Source organism: Anabrus simplex, chromosome 1 (assembly GCF_040414725.1).
Source record: "Anabrus simplex isolate iqAnaSimp1 chromosome 1, ASM4041472v1, whole genome shotgun sequence".
Taxonomy (NCBI): Eukaryota; Metazoa; Arthropoda; class Insecta; order Orthoptera; family Tettigoniidae; genus Anabrus; species Anabrus simplex.
In genome coordinates, this window is record NC_090265.1 from 339,459,145 (window position 1) to 339,473,272 (window position 14,128).

The window sequence follows — 14,128 nt, forward strand, 5'->3', positions numbered from 1 at the left end:
GATCGTTATAATGGAGTTCTCGTTATATGCCGTACTCGCTATAGCGGACTTCTATTGTAATTCTTTTCAACAATATTTCATTCTTTTCCTTAATTTTCTATATTTTAAATAAAGAGATGTAACAAAGATATTGGCATTTATGTCCATACTTTAGCATAAGCATCGTAGTCATATAGTCATCCGTAATTTAAGAAATTTTCGGAATTATTTTGACGTAACTGATAGTTGGTGCGGTGGACACGTCCATGGGCATTGGCGATAGATGAAAAATCTGTAGGTCAATATACCCTTTGCATTTCTCGGAATCCACGAGAAGAAGATAAACTTTGATTGGAAATTAGACCTGAGTGAGCTAGTCTGGATTTCTTTGCTACCCGCCCTGGACGCAAGAAAGGCGCACTCGTGTTTTTCAATAAATGAATTTAAATAAAAAATAAAATCCCGCTTATATTTGATCTTCCCTCGTATATCATACTACACGATACAACTTACACATTACCTGTTAGTTCTGTGATGAAACATTCTTTGCAGCTTGTATCGCGTCCAGCAGCTGCTTTTCAGTGTCAGTGTAAGGTTTCTTGAAGCATCCTTCCCCCTGTGATGACATTTTTGTCATCTGAACCATGAGCGATTCCAGTGTAGACGTGTAGGCCTGAATTTTCTGATTTTTCCTACCAACACTAAAAACTCTTCCTTTGGGAGAATTACTGTTAGGTATACTTAATGTAATAGACAAGAAAAATGTTCCACCGATCAATACATTTATTGTGGATGAACTACTACACTAGTACCGGTTTCGACCTATCTTGGCCATCATCAGCTAGCACACAAATTTACAGTCATGGGATAAATTACAAAGAAGTTACTTAAGAGCATCCGGATGTCTGATAAAAAATGGAAGTAAAATATATTGCAGTATGTTGCGTTAAAATAGCTCTGATTAAAAGTAGTGATGGTTAGAATAAACTAAAACCTATTGATTGAGCATGGACATGAGTACATAAACACATTAAAATATATATGCCACATCATAAGACACTAAAAATATATAGCACATTAAACACATTAAAACATGGTATATTTTAAAAACGTCTATTAAAATTTGAGTTCATGTTGCGTTGCATTCATTCTTCAATCCTCTTGTAGTTCTTGTGTTGATTGAGTTGAATATCGAGAATGTTCTATGGTTGATATACTTTGTATTGGTATGTTATAAGAACTCTTGTCAGTAAAATTTGAAAATTAAGTTGAAGTAGCAAGATAGGTTTTAATATCAGAGTAGTTGGTGGTGACACTTCTCTCGTCTATGCACGTTGTATGGTCATTATCTGTAAAGAAAAGCTAATATGAGTATAGCGTATGTATGAAGGAATGCCTGGATGTATGTGTGAAATGAAAAAAGTACTTACTGTTGTTGCTGTGGAGGTTGTGTACCGATATGTTTGGATATTTGTTGTGCTCTGCTGCGAGTACGTCTGGGGCTCATGTGAGCTGTGTGGATGGATGTTGGTGGAGGGGATGGAGGAGTGGCTATTGTGAAGGTAGGGGCGGGGTTAGGTTTGTGATTCGTCGGTTTGTTATGACGTGTGTTTACTAATTTGAGATAGTCGTTTTTTATTGCAGGAATGACTTTGTCAAAAATGATACTGGTTTTCTCTGTAATGTCGTTAATGTTATGATTGGGGTTAACGTATTGATCCAAAGTAATATAGAAATCTTCGGTTATGTTGAGCAGGGGGCCCTTAGAGTTTATGTTTAATATCATCATGTCATTATTGATGTCTGTGAAGTTGTGCTTAGATTCTTCTACATGTTGGCCTATTGATGAGAAATGGTTGTGCTTTACTGCATTTACATGTTCATTATAACGGACGGTGAAGTTTCTACCTGTACGTCCAATGTAGCTTGTGTCATAGTTGTTACACTTGATGCGGTAGACACCTGATTGGTTGTATTTATTATTATTATTGACTGTTTTGGTGTTGTGTATAGTGTTGGTGCTGTTGTGTGTGGTTTTGAATGCTATTTTCAGGTATACTTAATACTCCCGGTCTAGAAAGCCAAGAATAACTGCCGAGAGGATTAGTCATACTGACCACACGTCACCTCATAATCTGCAGGCCTTCGGGCCGAGCAGCAGTCGCTTGATAGTCTATGACCCTTCAGGGCTGTAACGCTATGGGGTTTGGTTTGGATACTTAATACTGCAAATGCAACATTACTTAAGGTTTTATTGTGGAGAAGAGCAGAGACCAGCACCATCATTCACAGTGAATTTCATAACGCTCAAGGGTAGCAAAAGGAAGTAACGGTCGAAAAAGTATCCTTACCAACTCTCAAGCACTGAAACCAGGAGGGTTGAGCAGTACTGCTCGAAAGGATTGGACATTTTCCTTCTCTCCTTTTTTCATATAATTTTTTTTTCACAATGATGTCCTGTTTGATACCAATATAATTGGTCTGTTATTGGACATTATAAATTTTCCAGCTAATTCAGAGTCTAACTCATTCTGGTCTAATAACCCCTTTGACCGTAACGCTGTAATCGTGAGATAAAATCCGTAATAACTACGACAATCTGTAATAGCTGGCACCTCTGCTTATCCAAATTCCCTTGGTCAACTCTGGTTCTTTTATGACCCTAATGCTATTAGGTTACGAGGGCTGGGGAGTCTTTCATTTTCATGCCCTTCATGGCCCTAGTCTTTCTTTGGTCGATACCTTCATTTATCGAAGTGTGGATCCCTTCAATTTTTTCTCTCTGATTAGTGTTATATAGAGGGTTGCCTAGTTGTACTTCCTCTTAAAACATGAATCACCACCACCGCTCACAGCAATCTGCTAGTTTAGTTACAATTTTTCTGCCCTCTCTGTGTATAGTCAGTGACGTTCATTTCCGAGCAGGAGTACTAAGGTGTTCCTTCATTGTACTTGATTTTTCTCAGCCATAGCAATAGATTTCAAAAGTTCAGTTTTCACCTATATTTCTTTGTTTTACTGTAAGAGTAACAACAGTATTTGAAGTTTTGCAAATACACTGCCAGATGCCACAATAAGCGATTAATTTTTTATATCACAAGTTGGCAATCTATAGCTCAAAAATAACGAAGGTCTACTGATTCAGCACTAGGGAGCTGAAGTATCACTAAAAGTAACAATATGAGAATATCACTCTCCTTCTCAATAAAACAAATACAGTACATAGAAGCAAACAGCTATTAACTGTATATAAGGCAAGAAGATTCTTAGAGGGTTTATCTAAGAAATAATTTGGAACAGAAATGGAAATATTGACAGAATTCTCTTACATAAGGGACTTTATAGCTTTAAACAAAATGGATATTGTTACTGTATGTTACTGCTTACAACTGTTAATAACCTTTTAGTTTTGTCTCTTAACCAACAATCACCATCACATGCTACTACAGTGCAAGAGTGTTGCTATACGAGCATGAAGTAGCTGGATTGAGAATTTGTTTCTTACAACAGTTTGCTTACCTCCAAAGAATCACCACTGATGACCAGAGCACAATCTTGCTTCTTACGAAATGTGTTTAGCTCAAGGTGGGCATCAGTACGGGTCACAACTGACTTAAAGACATGCAACCCCTGTGTACGGGAAACTAAGCGCGAACTCTTGGCAATACAGGTAGCAGTTTCCAACTTATCTCCAGTAAGCATCCATACCTGAAACATAGGCACATACCATATTATATACACATATGACAGTACACAATAAACTTTCAGACACAAGATTGGAAAAATGTGTAAGAAGAAATGTTAAACATAGCACTATCATAAAAGGAAATCCAGAGTGGTACAGTAAAACCTCGATAATTCGAAATCGGTTAATTCATAATCTCGCCTAATTTGAAGAAGCTCTTGTTCCCAGAAACGTGATGTACGGTTTTGCATGTTATTTGAATTGTTTAATTCGAAATACTGATAATTTGTAATTCGAAGAACAATGTAGGTCCCATTACCGAAATTCAGGACTTTACATTTTTAAAATATAGTATTTTAGGGGGTAATTTGAACTCAAAATTTCTACGCGCTAGGAAAGATTAAGTCTTCTGGAATGTGCAGGGGTGGGTAGCTTTCTGCACTTTCACTCACTTTGGTGTGTCTACAGTGTGCTTCACATTTGCTAAGTTCGAGTAAAACCGTAATTCTTTTGCATTCAGCGTTTTAAGGAAAGCCACAATATCACGTAGCAGGCAGTGTATGGAGAAGCAGAATCCTCAAACATTGGCGATGCCAATAGTTGGCGAAAAAGTGTGGCTCATGTAGTCGATTCGTACGCACCGAACAATATTGTCAATTGATTATTTTAATCATGTTGGTTCAATCTTGTCAATATTGTCAAAGTCAATGAAACTGCATTGTTCTTTTTATTTTAATGTCGAGCCCAAACAGACTTATGGTTTTAAAGGAGAGAAGTGCCAACCGGGAAATCGTACAAGGGTGGACGTCACTGTACTGTGTTGTAATGCAGAGAGAAGCGAGATACTTCCTTCCCTCGCCATATGGAAGTTTGATAAGCATACCTGCCAACTTTCAGAAATAAAAAATAGGAAGATATTTTAATTATGGTATTTCATCACGTATATTGCATCACGGTCTCGGTAAAAAAAGACAAGATAAAAGACATACATATCTATAGTTACAATGCGAATTGACCACTAAATTTAAATTTTCAACTAAGAAAACATAAAAATGGTTACAAGAAAATGTAACAAACATGGAACAAAATGCATAACAGTGTCCTCTATCAGACTGTAAAATGAACGGAAATTCAATTTTGTAGATACCTCCGAACACTTGGAGAAAACATTTGTTATACTTTGTGGCCATAATGTAAAGAGAAAATACAAGAAACAGTCACCGGCACAACTCTCTGAAGTACAATCAAGTCATTAAAATGAAATGAAATGGCATATGGCTTTTAGTGCCAGGAGCATCCAAGGAAATGTTCAGCTCGCCAGATGCAGGTCTTTTGATTTGATGCCCGTATTATGAAATAAAAATGAACACAAATGCACTGAAATACACAAAACTACCCACACAAAACAGATCAATATGTGTTATACATTATTAACACACGACTTTGAGAGGAGGAAAAGCACAGAACCCAAGAAAAAACACGTGGCTTACAACTCCAACGAACTACGCACAGAAATGATGTTAACAGCATGCTAAAACCACAATAACAAACTAATGAGGGGAGGCTATGGCGAATGGGTGACCGATTCGATCCACCTTTGGTACACGTGAAGGGTATGACCACGAGTATAACAGGTGCAAGTAGCAAGCCACAATTCTCAGCAGTTTCCGAGAAATTAATTAATGAAAGATTACAGTGTCTGCCTCAGTGGTGCAGTGGTTAGTGTGATTAGCTGCCACGTCCAGAGGCCCACGTTTGATTCCCGGCTCTGCCACAAAATTTGAAAAGTGGTACGAGGGCTGGAATGGGCTCCACTCAGCCTCGAGAGGTCAACTGAGTAGCGGAGGTTCAATTCCCACCTCAGCCACCCTCGAAGTGGTTTTCTGTGGTTTCCCACTTCTCCTCCAGGCAAATGCCTGGATGGTACCTAACTTAAGGCTATGACCGCTTCCTTCCCTCCTCCTTGTCAATCCGTTCCAATCTTCCCATCCCCTTACAAGGCCCCTGTTCAGCATAGCAGGTGAGACTGCCTGGGCGAGGCACTGTCCTCCTCCCCAGTTTTATCCACGACCAAAAGTTTTTAAGCACCAAGACACTGCCCTTGAGGCGGTAGAGGTGGGTCCCTCGCTGAGTCGGAGGAAAAAACCAAACCTGGAGGGTAAACAGATTAAGAAAGGAAAAAAGAAAGAAAGAAAAATTGCAGTGCGCTTATGTGAATACCATGTTTGTGAAAAAGACAACGAGTTTGTGGTGCAGCGACAAGATTTCCGCTTCGTAAGCGTAGAATCGCTTGATCGAATCCTGCCGATAGACGATTTTTTCAAATATTTCACATCTCTCACAAATTAAGGTGTCTTCAATAATGTTAATTTTCAAATCAATCCCAATATTTTTTATAATTATAATTTATAATTATTGAAGACACCGTAATTTGCGAGAGATGTGAAATATTTGACAAAAATCATCCCTTGGCAGGATTCGATCCAGCGATCCCACACTTACGAAGCAGAGTGCTTGCCGCTGTGCTACGAGCTCGTTGTATTTTTTGCAAACATAGGTTGCACATAAGTGCACAGTAATTTTTCATTAATTTCTTTTTTCGGAATCGGCTACGAATTGCGCCTTACTACTTGCATCTCTCGATTAACCGAGTCACTAGCCTCTCTCGCTTGTAGGACGATTGCTGTCCTGAATTCCCAGCTGTAAAGCACACACACTGCTGTTGTGAGCGGGAAACACAGTACACTCGCCAAATAATCAAATACATACACTTGAAAATGAGGTTGCGTAAATTACACAAGCACATAAGAATTTATACTAAGGAAAAAGTACTGACCGCACTGGAGGTTATATTAGCCAAAATAGGAAGAATTAAAAATAAATCGGAAAATCGGAAGACAAGTTAAGAAAAGGAAAGTTTCCGGGTAAAACAGAAGGATTGGCAGGTATAGATAAGCCACGAAGTTTTAAGGGCATTGGGCACTTTCCGTGCAAGTACAAGGCATCTAGAAATGCAAACAGTGCAGTAATCCAAGCAAAAAAGCATTTCCACAAGGGACTCAGCATTATTTGTCCTTGTCTTTGAATCGTGTTTTTTTTTTTTTTTGTCTTTCGTTAACAGTGTTTTATCCAAGTGCATTATTTGAATAACATAAATGCACCTTGCTGGATGGATACATTTTGCAAATAGTTTTTTTTTTTTTTCTGCCAGGCTGAGTGGCTCAGACGGTTAAGGCACTAGCCTTCTAACTCCAACTTGGCAGGTTTGATCCTGGCTCAGTCCGGTGGTATTTGAAGGTGCTCAAATACGACAGCCTCGTGTCGGTAGATTTACTGGCACGTAAAAGAACTCCTGCGGGACTAAATTCCAGCACCTCGGCATCTCCGAAGACCGTAAAAGTAGTTAGTGGGACATAAAGCAAATAGATCTAAATTAAATAGGTTTTCCCATGGCAATTGAAAAGTTTAAACTATGAATCAAGGTTAATTGCATGCAGTAACGAGTCTTAGAATATTTTGTGATGCGGCAATGGTGGCATTTCTGAATTGCGAGTTGGAGGTTAATTTGAAATCATCACGTAATTCGAACTCCGATTTTTGCGTCCCTATGACTTTGAATTAATTTGCATCCCTATGACTTTGAATTAATGAGGTTTTACTGTATTTTACTTTAATTCATTATCTTGCTAAAAAATGATCAGGCTGCAACAAGGAAAAAGCAAACTTATACAAATAATATGGTTGGACAATTACAAACAAATGCAAATGCAAATCCACAGCCTGTTTGCAGTCATTCGACTGGGTCAGGGATGGAATGAATGAAGCCCCCATCTAGCGGCGAGGATAGGAATTGTGCTGGCTGCCGAAGCCTGTCACACTCCTCTGGGGCAATGATTAATGAATGAAAGATTACATGAAATGATATTGGAGTGTGCTGCTGGAGTGAAACATGACATGAAAAACCAGAGTACCCGGAGAAAAACCTGTCCCGTCTCAGCTTTGTCCAGCACAAATCTCACATGGAGTGACCGGGATTTGAACCACAGAACCCAGTGGTGAAAGGCCGCCGCGCTGCCGCCTGAGCCACGGAGGCTCTAATTACAAACAAAGGATAGGAAAATAGTATAAGTGATTAGGATCAATAAGACGTTGGTTATATAGTATGTAAGGGATGTCATAAAAACGTGACAAATTCCTTAACCGCCAAGATTGTAACTTCTGTGACTGAATTATTCGGATTGTTTTACGAGCACCCACCATTAATCCAATCGCCTCAATATGATCAAGCTTGTATTTACTTTTATAGTAGGACACTGTGGGTTCATAAATGGCCTTCTTCTCACTGTCAACCTCCTGTGGCTGTTCTGAACTCACTTCAAACTTCACAGTTGGATCTAGTATATATCCAGTGTTCGATTCAGCTTTAAAGGCTACAATATTGATTCACTTTCTGCTCCCTTACATAGCGATTCCAGAAACTTCCTCGTATATCCTATCCTTTGTAACATGTCAACTAGCATGTGAAGGATGGTGTGGTAACGGGCACTGCAAAGAGTTTCAATGAGCAAACAGAAGTCAAGGACGTGTGGAAGGGTTTCAGTCTCATTATGTCAGTTAACAGTGGTCACAGTCCAGATTTCTCCTCGGCACAGTTCGGATGGCAACAACATTGCAAGTCATTTTGAGAGTATCTTTCCATTTGCAGCAAGAGAGTCCATTGTGATGCCAGATGCAATTATTAGCAGGGGAGTAGTCTTGAAGCCAAAATGAGCCTTGGAGGCTCCAGTGACCTGAGAAACAACTCCGGCAGGTGTTGAGAGGAAGAAAGGAAGAAAGAAAGAAAGAAAGAAAGAAAGAAAGAAAAAATCCAACACACACACACATACAGTCTTTATAAAGAATAACACCTCTACCCTTTTTGAGGTAGTTTACATCATGCTTGATATTCGATGTCACAGAGCTCAGTCCTGACTTTATGAGCATCTGTACAATTGTCCCTGGTATTTATTTATTTTTTATGTTTTTTTTTTAAATTTTATTTTTTTCAGATCTTACTCATTTCAACTGACACAGACAGATGTCACTTTTCTCATACAAATTGCAGGAGTTAGTGATGTATCTTCTTCTTCTTCCTACCCTTCTTTACATGCGATGTCCTTGCAGAACGTTTGTGATCAGTGGTATGATCTGTTGTTTGTTCATAGCTGTTCTGAACAGAATAAGCTTTGTCACCCCAAACCACTGGATCAAGTTGCTGAGCCACAGTGTCCTACTTTGCCCTGGACCATGTTTTGCATTAATTTTCCCTTGGAATATTACTTGTAGAATGTGGTACTTACTGTTCTGCATCATATGACCAAAGTATTCTAGTTTTCTTCTCTCGATGACAGTGAGAATTTCTGGTTCTTTGTTCATACTGCGCAAAACTTCTATAATGGGCATTTTAGCTGTTCAAGGTTTCTTCAGCATCCTTCAGTATGGTCACATTTAAAATGCTTGCAATGACCATGTCTCAACGCTGTATAGCAGGATGCTGAAAACATAGCACTGGATTTTTTTTGCTGCACCGACACAGATAGGTCTTATGGTGACGATGGTATAGGAAAGGCCTAGGAGTTGGAAGGAAGCGGCCATGGCCTTAATTAAGGTACAGCCCCATCATTTGCCTGGTGTGAAAATTGGAAACCACGGAAAACCATCTTCAGGGCTGCCGACAGTGGGATTCGAACCTACTATCTCCCGGATGCAACCTCACATCCGCGTACCTCTACGCGCATGGCCAACTCGCCCGGTAGCACTGGAGTAATTGTGTCCATAGTGTAATGGAAAGGTTAAGGCATGTCAAAAATTTTCTAACGAGGGAAAATCACATACCAGAGAATCGTGTATCTTACATAAATTTTGCACACACGTTAAATGAGCCAGGAGTAACACAACGGCCAGAAAATTTATTTCAGAAATTAACTTATGCGAACTACAGAAAGTGTTAAAATTTATATACTTGAATTGGCACGCTTGGTTACCCAGGACTGCGGTGCGTGCTGGATTAACTTGTAGCGCGACTGCGCCTCTGATCTCTCTTATCCCGGTAGTTATTGCGTAGCATGTCGCAAAGATGATTTAGTGGTATTAAGAGAAATAATTGAATTCCTGCAATAATTGTAGGCCAATAAAGGCAACAATAAAATTATGGTAAAAATAAAAGTTAATCAGTATAACTTGGGACGTTACACAAGAAAGCAAGTTACTCCTTATAGTTTCTGCAACAATGATACTCGTGGTAGAAATGTTAAAAGCACAAAGTGGTTCTACACGAACCACACCTAATGAAACGAGGATAAGAGCAAATGGAACATTAAGTCACCGCTGTCAAAACAATATTGCACAGGATGTTCAAAGGCTCTTGGATTTTTGGACAAGTACTGGCTTCGATACCAGGCATACTGCCACATGGGACGAAAACGAGGAGATGACGGTGGTATGTCAGAGACTGAGTTTTCAAGATTGTGTTCCTAATATTCCACCCAGTCAATACATACAAGTTTATTTACAATTCAAAATGATAAAAACATATTAGAACAACAGTATCAGTCCAACCCAGTTAGCGATCGGGGACAGACGTACTGAGTTGAGGTGCCGGTAGAGGCGGTGTGGAGTGTGACCGGTGAGTGGAAAAGTAAGACGGCAGGAAAGAAGATGATTTGTGTGGATCAATATCGGGTAGTTATTGGAAGATGGCAGGGGAGATGCAAGAAGGAAACAGCCAGGAATGAAGGAGGTAAAGTGGAAACAAGAATGATGGGCGAGATGTTACTGCTGGCAGCGGTGATTATGATACTGCTAGCTATAGGGGGTGTGGAGGTCATAAGAAGAGTGGTTAAAGAAGTTGTGGAAGAAGTATGTCCGTTTGAGCAGATTAAAAATATGCTGAAGGAACAAGTGAAAGAATTTGAACATATGACGCGTTGGATACAGGGAAAAACAGACGAAACAATGAACAACGTGGAAACCAGCGAGAGAGAAATTATATCACTCAAGGCAAAAATAAGGGAGATGGAGGAAGAGGTGATGAAGCCGAAGGCAGAAATAGAAGACAGTAGCCAAGAACGCAGGAAGAAATGCTTATTTATATATGGTGTGACAGAGGAAAAAGGTGAGGACAAAGTGCTGACAACCTACACAGTTGTGGAAGTCATCCAGAAAATGATGAAAATTAACTTCAGTGAAGTAGATATTTATGATGTGGAAAGGATAGGGAAAAAACGGTATAAGGCCGATAAAAGTGAAGCTGTTTTCCATCCTGATGGCGGAAGTAGTGATGAGAGGAACACTAAAATTTGGATTAAAAGAGATATGGGAAGAGAAGGAGTTAAGAATATGATCACTCAGAAGAAACATTTAGTCAGGGCCAAAATGCAAGGGTTAAGAGCCTACATGAAGGGTCAACAACTAGTGGTAACCAATGGACAATGGATCAAATTTTGGACAGCGATGAAATTACGAAAAATGGAAGAGAATATGAAAAATGAAGTGGTTATGGGGAAGAGAGTGGAAGTAAGGCAAGTTAGAGACAGTAGAGTCGGTGAAGACGGGCAGGGGGTCAAAGAAAAAACAAAGAAAATAGGGCATTGGAACAGAGCTTGCGGCAAGAAGAAATCAGCAGAATAGAGGAAGGCGTGAATGCTATCGTCAAATCGATCGTAGAAGGAGCCAGGGAAGCAGTAACTGAGATGACGAGGGAGTTAAGGAAGGAGACCAGGGAGACCAGGGCATTAATTAAGGAGCTAAGGACGGAGGACAGTGTGAGACAAGAAAGGAAGATACAGGGAGTGATTGTTGGGGCAGAAGCACAAGATGTAACAAGTGCTTATAAACTAAGTGAAAATACGGCTGGGAGGTAGGAAGATGAAGCAAGAAGTGCCTTAGCGAAAAGGAGAAGCTTGAGCCTAAGAGAGATATGGGGTAAAAAGGACAAATTGGACGAAGGCATAGTGACAAGAAGCAAAAAAATCAATCAGCAGTAGTAAGTAAAATGTTTAACACATGAGTATAGTGGAGTGTGTGTGTTATTCGTAACTGTGACAAGAGTGATTAAGTAGTTAAAGTTGTAGGCGGTACAGTGTGTATATTAAGCTCTGACATTAGATGGTATTGGAAGACTGTAATCAAGATGACGCGGGTTTTTGGTTAGTGAACAAGGAAGAGAGTGATTGTAAATTGGATAGGGATAAGAGTAAAGCTAATGGTAAGAATACAAGTGGTTGCAGGATGATTGTGATTCAAAGTTGCGAGGGCATGTGTGGTAATTTTGTAATAACCTTGAGGTTGCGTGATAAAGTTAATATGTGGAGATGGGTGGTATATGAGCTGATGGTCTAAGTTAACTGTGTGTGAATATGGTTTTCATTTAATGTGGAGAGTTGTCGGGAATTATAAAAGTGAAGCGAGATAATAGAGTTTAACAGTGGTCAATAGTAATGAAATGTAAGGAGAAAAATTGCACACCGGCACTACAGTGGATGTAACACGAAGCCAGGTTTTGCAAATTAAGTAGGGAAACAGAGAGGTCAGTGTTCAAGAAAGATTGCGCTGAATTACAAACTTGGCCGGAAGTGGTACACACTTTGTTTAAAGTGCAGATGCCGTCTGACAACACACATCGTACTCTACACAGCAAATTGTTATTATCTTAGCTTCTATTATCATATTGCCATAATGTCTTATCCTGCCCTATTGCCATTCTATTATTATTATTTATATTATTTTGCCTTTTTCCCTTGTTTTCATTTATTGCCGTAGTATGTAAGTTCTATTTATTTACGAGAATTATTACATGTGTATGTCAGCTTAGCTACCTAGGTTGGGCATTATTATTTTTCTCCTTCAATAGTTCAATAAGGTATCAATACTGTAGGTCAGGAGGAAAAAATAAAGATATTTCAGATTTCAGAACAACAGTACATGTTTTGGCTACATTAGGCCATCTTTCTATCAGCTGTCTAGAAATAACTTTAACTTATATCTGGGAAGATATCCATATTCACTTGGATCAAAGATTTAATGCAGCCTTAATTCACAATGAAATTTTGGAGAAAGTTAATGTTAATGAAATAATAATTTTTTATAGTAAGTTCAGTTTATTGCCATCACCATATTACACATCGGCCCCATATACGCATCCTATACCTTGCTCCCTTTGTTTACATTCCCCCTCCCCTCTGCCGATAACATTGCTCATATTCACACAAGGACGAATGTGCTACCGACTTAAGTGTCAACTTAGCCAGCATACAGACATGATATGACACAAACAGAGAGCTGGTGAAAGTGAGCTTTATCCGTTTTTTCTATATTTTTGTCTACAGGGTCCTCCTTTCCCTACATATTTCTTTCCTTGTTTTATAACCATCTTAGTATTTTTTGTTTTCATTCTAGATTTTATATCGCGCAACATGACCTGACAGCAGTTCATTTCCACTCGACCATCTGGCTGGCATTAAAATGAATTTGAACTACATTTGCGAACTCTACCATTTTAGAAGTTTTTATATGAAGTGGAGCAACAATTTTAATGAATTAACTGTTAATATTTTTACATGAAACAAATTTTAAGGAACAGAACAATCTTTCACTTACATTATTTATTACGTAAAACTGTTCAATGTCAGACTCATTCTGACTTCGTCATACTAGTGTACATCAGATGACTCTTTTATCTAATGATGTTTCAGCATTCACCTGTTTTATTTTAAATGTATATCATATGAATGTTTACTAATGTTTGCAACTTTCAGTACATTAATTTTAAGTTACAGTTCTTTCTAGGGTAGAGAGAGTAAAATCTGTCTGGAAACGAATAAGGGTAGAATATCTCCAGGATGAGGAAATTAGACAAAAGTACATGGATATGATTAGTGAGAAGTTTCATACAGTAGACAGTAAGCAGGTTCCGGATATAGGGATGCTGTAGTAGAAATGGCAAGGGAATGCCTAGGAAAGACTGTGTGTAAAGATGGGAAAAGGCAAACATCTCGGTGGAATGACAAAGTGAGAGCAGCTTGTAAACGTAAAAAGAAGGCTTATAAAAAAAGGCTCCAAACAAAGACCGAAGCAGACCCGGATTTGTACACAGATGAAAGAAACAGAGCGAAACAAATAGTTGTAGAATCCAAAAAGAAGTCATGGGAAGATTTTGGTAATAACCCTGAAAGGCTAGGTCAAGCAGCAGCAAAACCTTTCTGGACAGTAATAAAAAAATCTTAAGGGAGAAAAAGGAAATGAACAGTGTTTTTAGTAATTCAGGTGAACTCATAATAGATCCCAGGGAATCACTGGAGAGGTGGAGGGAATATTTTGAACATTATCTCAACGTAAAAGGAAATCTTCCTGATGGTGTTGCGAACAGCCAAGCTCATGGGGAGGAGGGAAATGATGTTGGTGAAATTAAGCTTGAAAAAGTGGAAA

At 39.0% G+C, this 14,128-nt stretch overlaps 1 protein-coding gene across 5 annotated transcripts in view; it reads right to left on the reverse strand.

Annotated features, from left to right (window-relative positions):
• Window positions 1-14,128, reverse strand: part of LOC136856766 (probable phospholipid-transporting ATPase IIB) — a 407,253-nt gene that overhangs the window by 120,394 nt on the left and 272,731 nt on the right. For all 5 annotated transcript variants that reach the window (XM_067134860.2, XM_067134861.2, XM_067134862.2 and 2 more), the window contains one exon: window positions 3,499-3,687. In XM_067134860.2, the coding sequence (XP_066990961.2) occupies window positions 3,499-3,687 (189 nt within the window). The remainder of the gene's footprint in view (window positions 1-3,498; window positions 3,688-14,128) is intronic.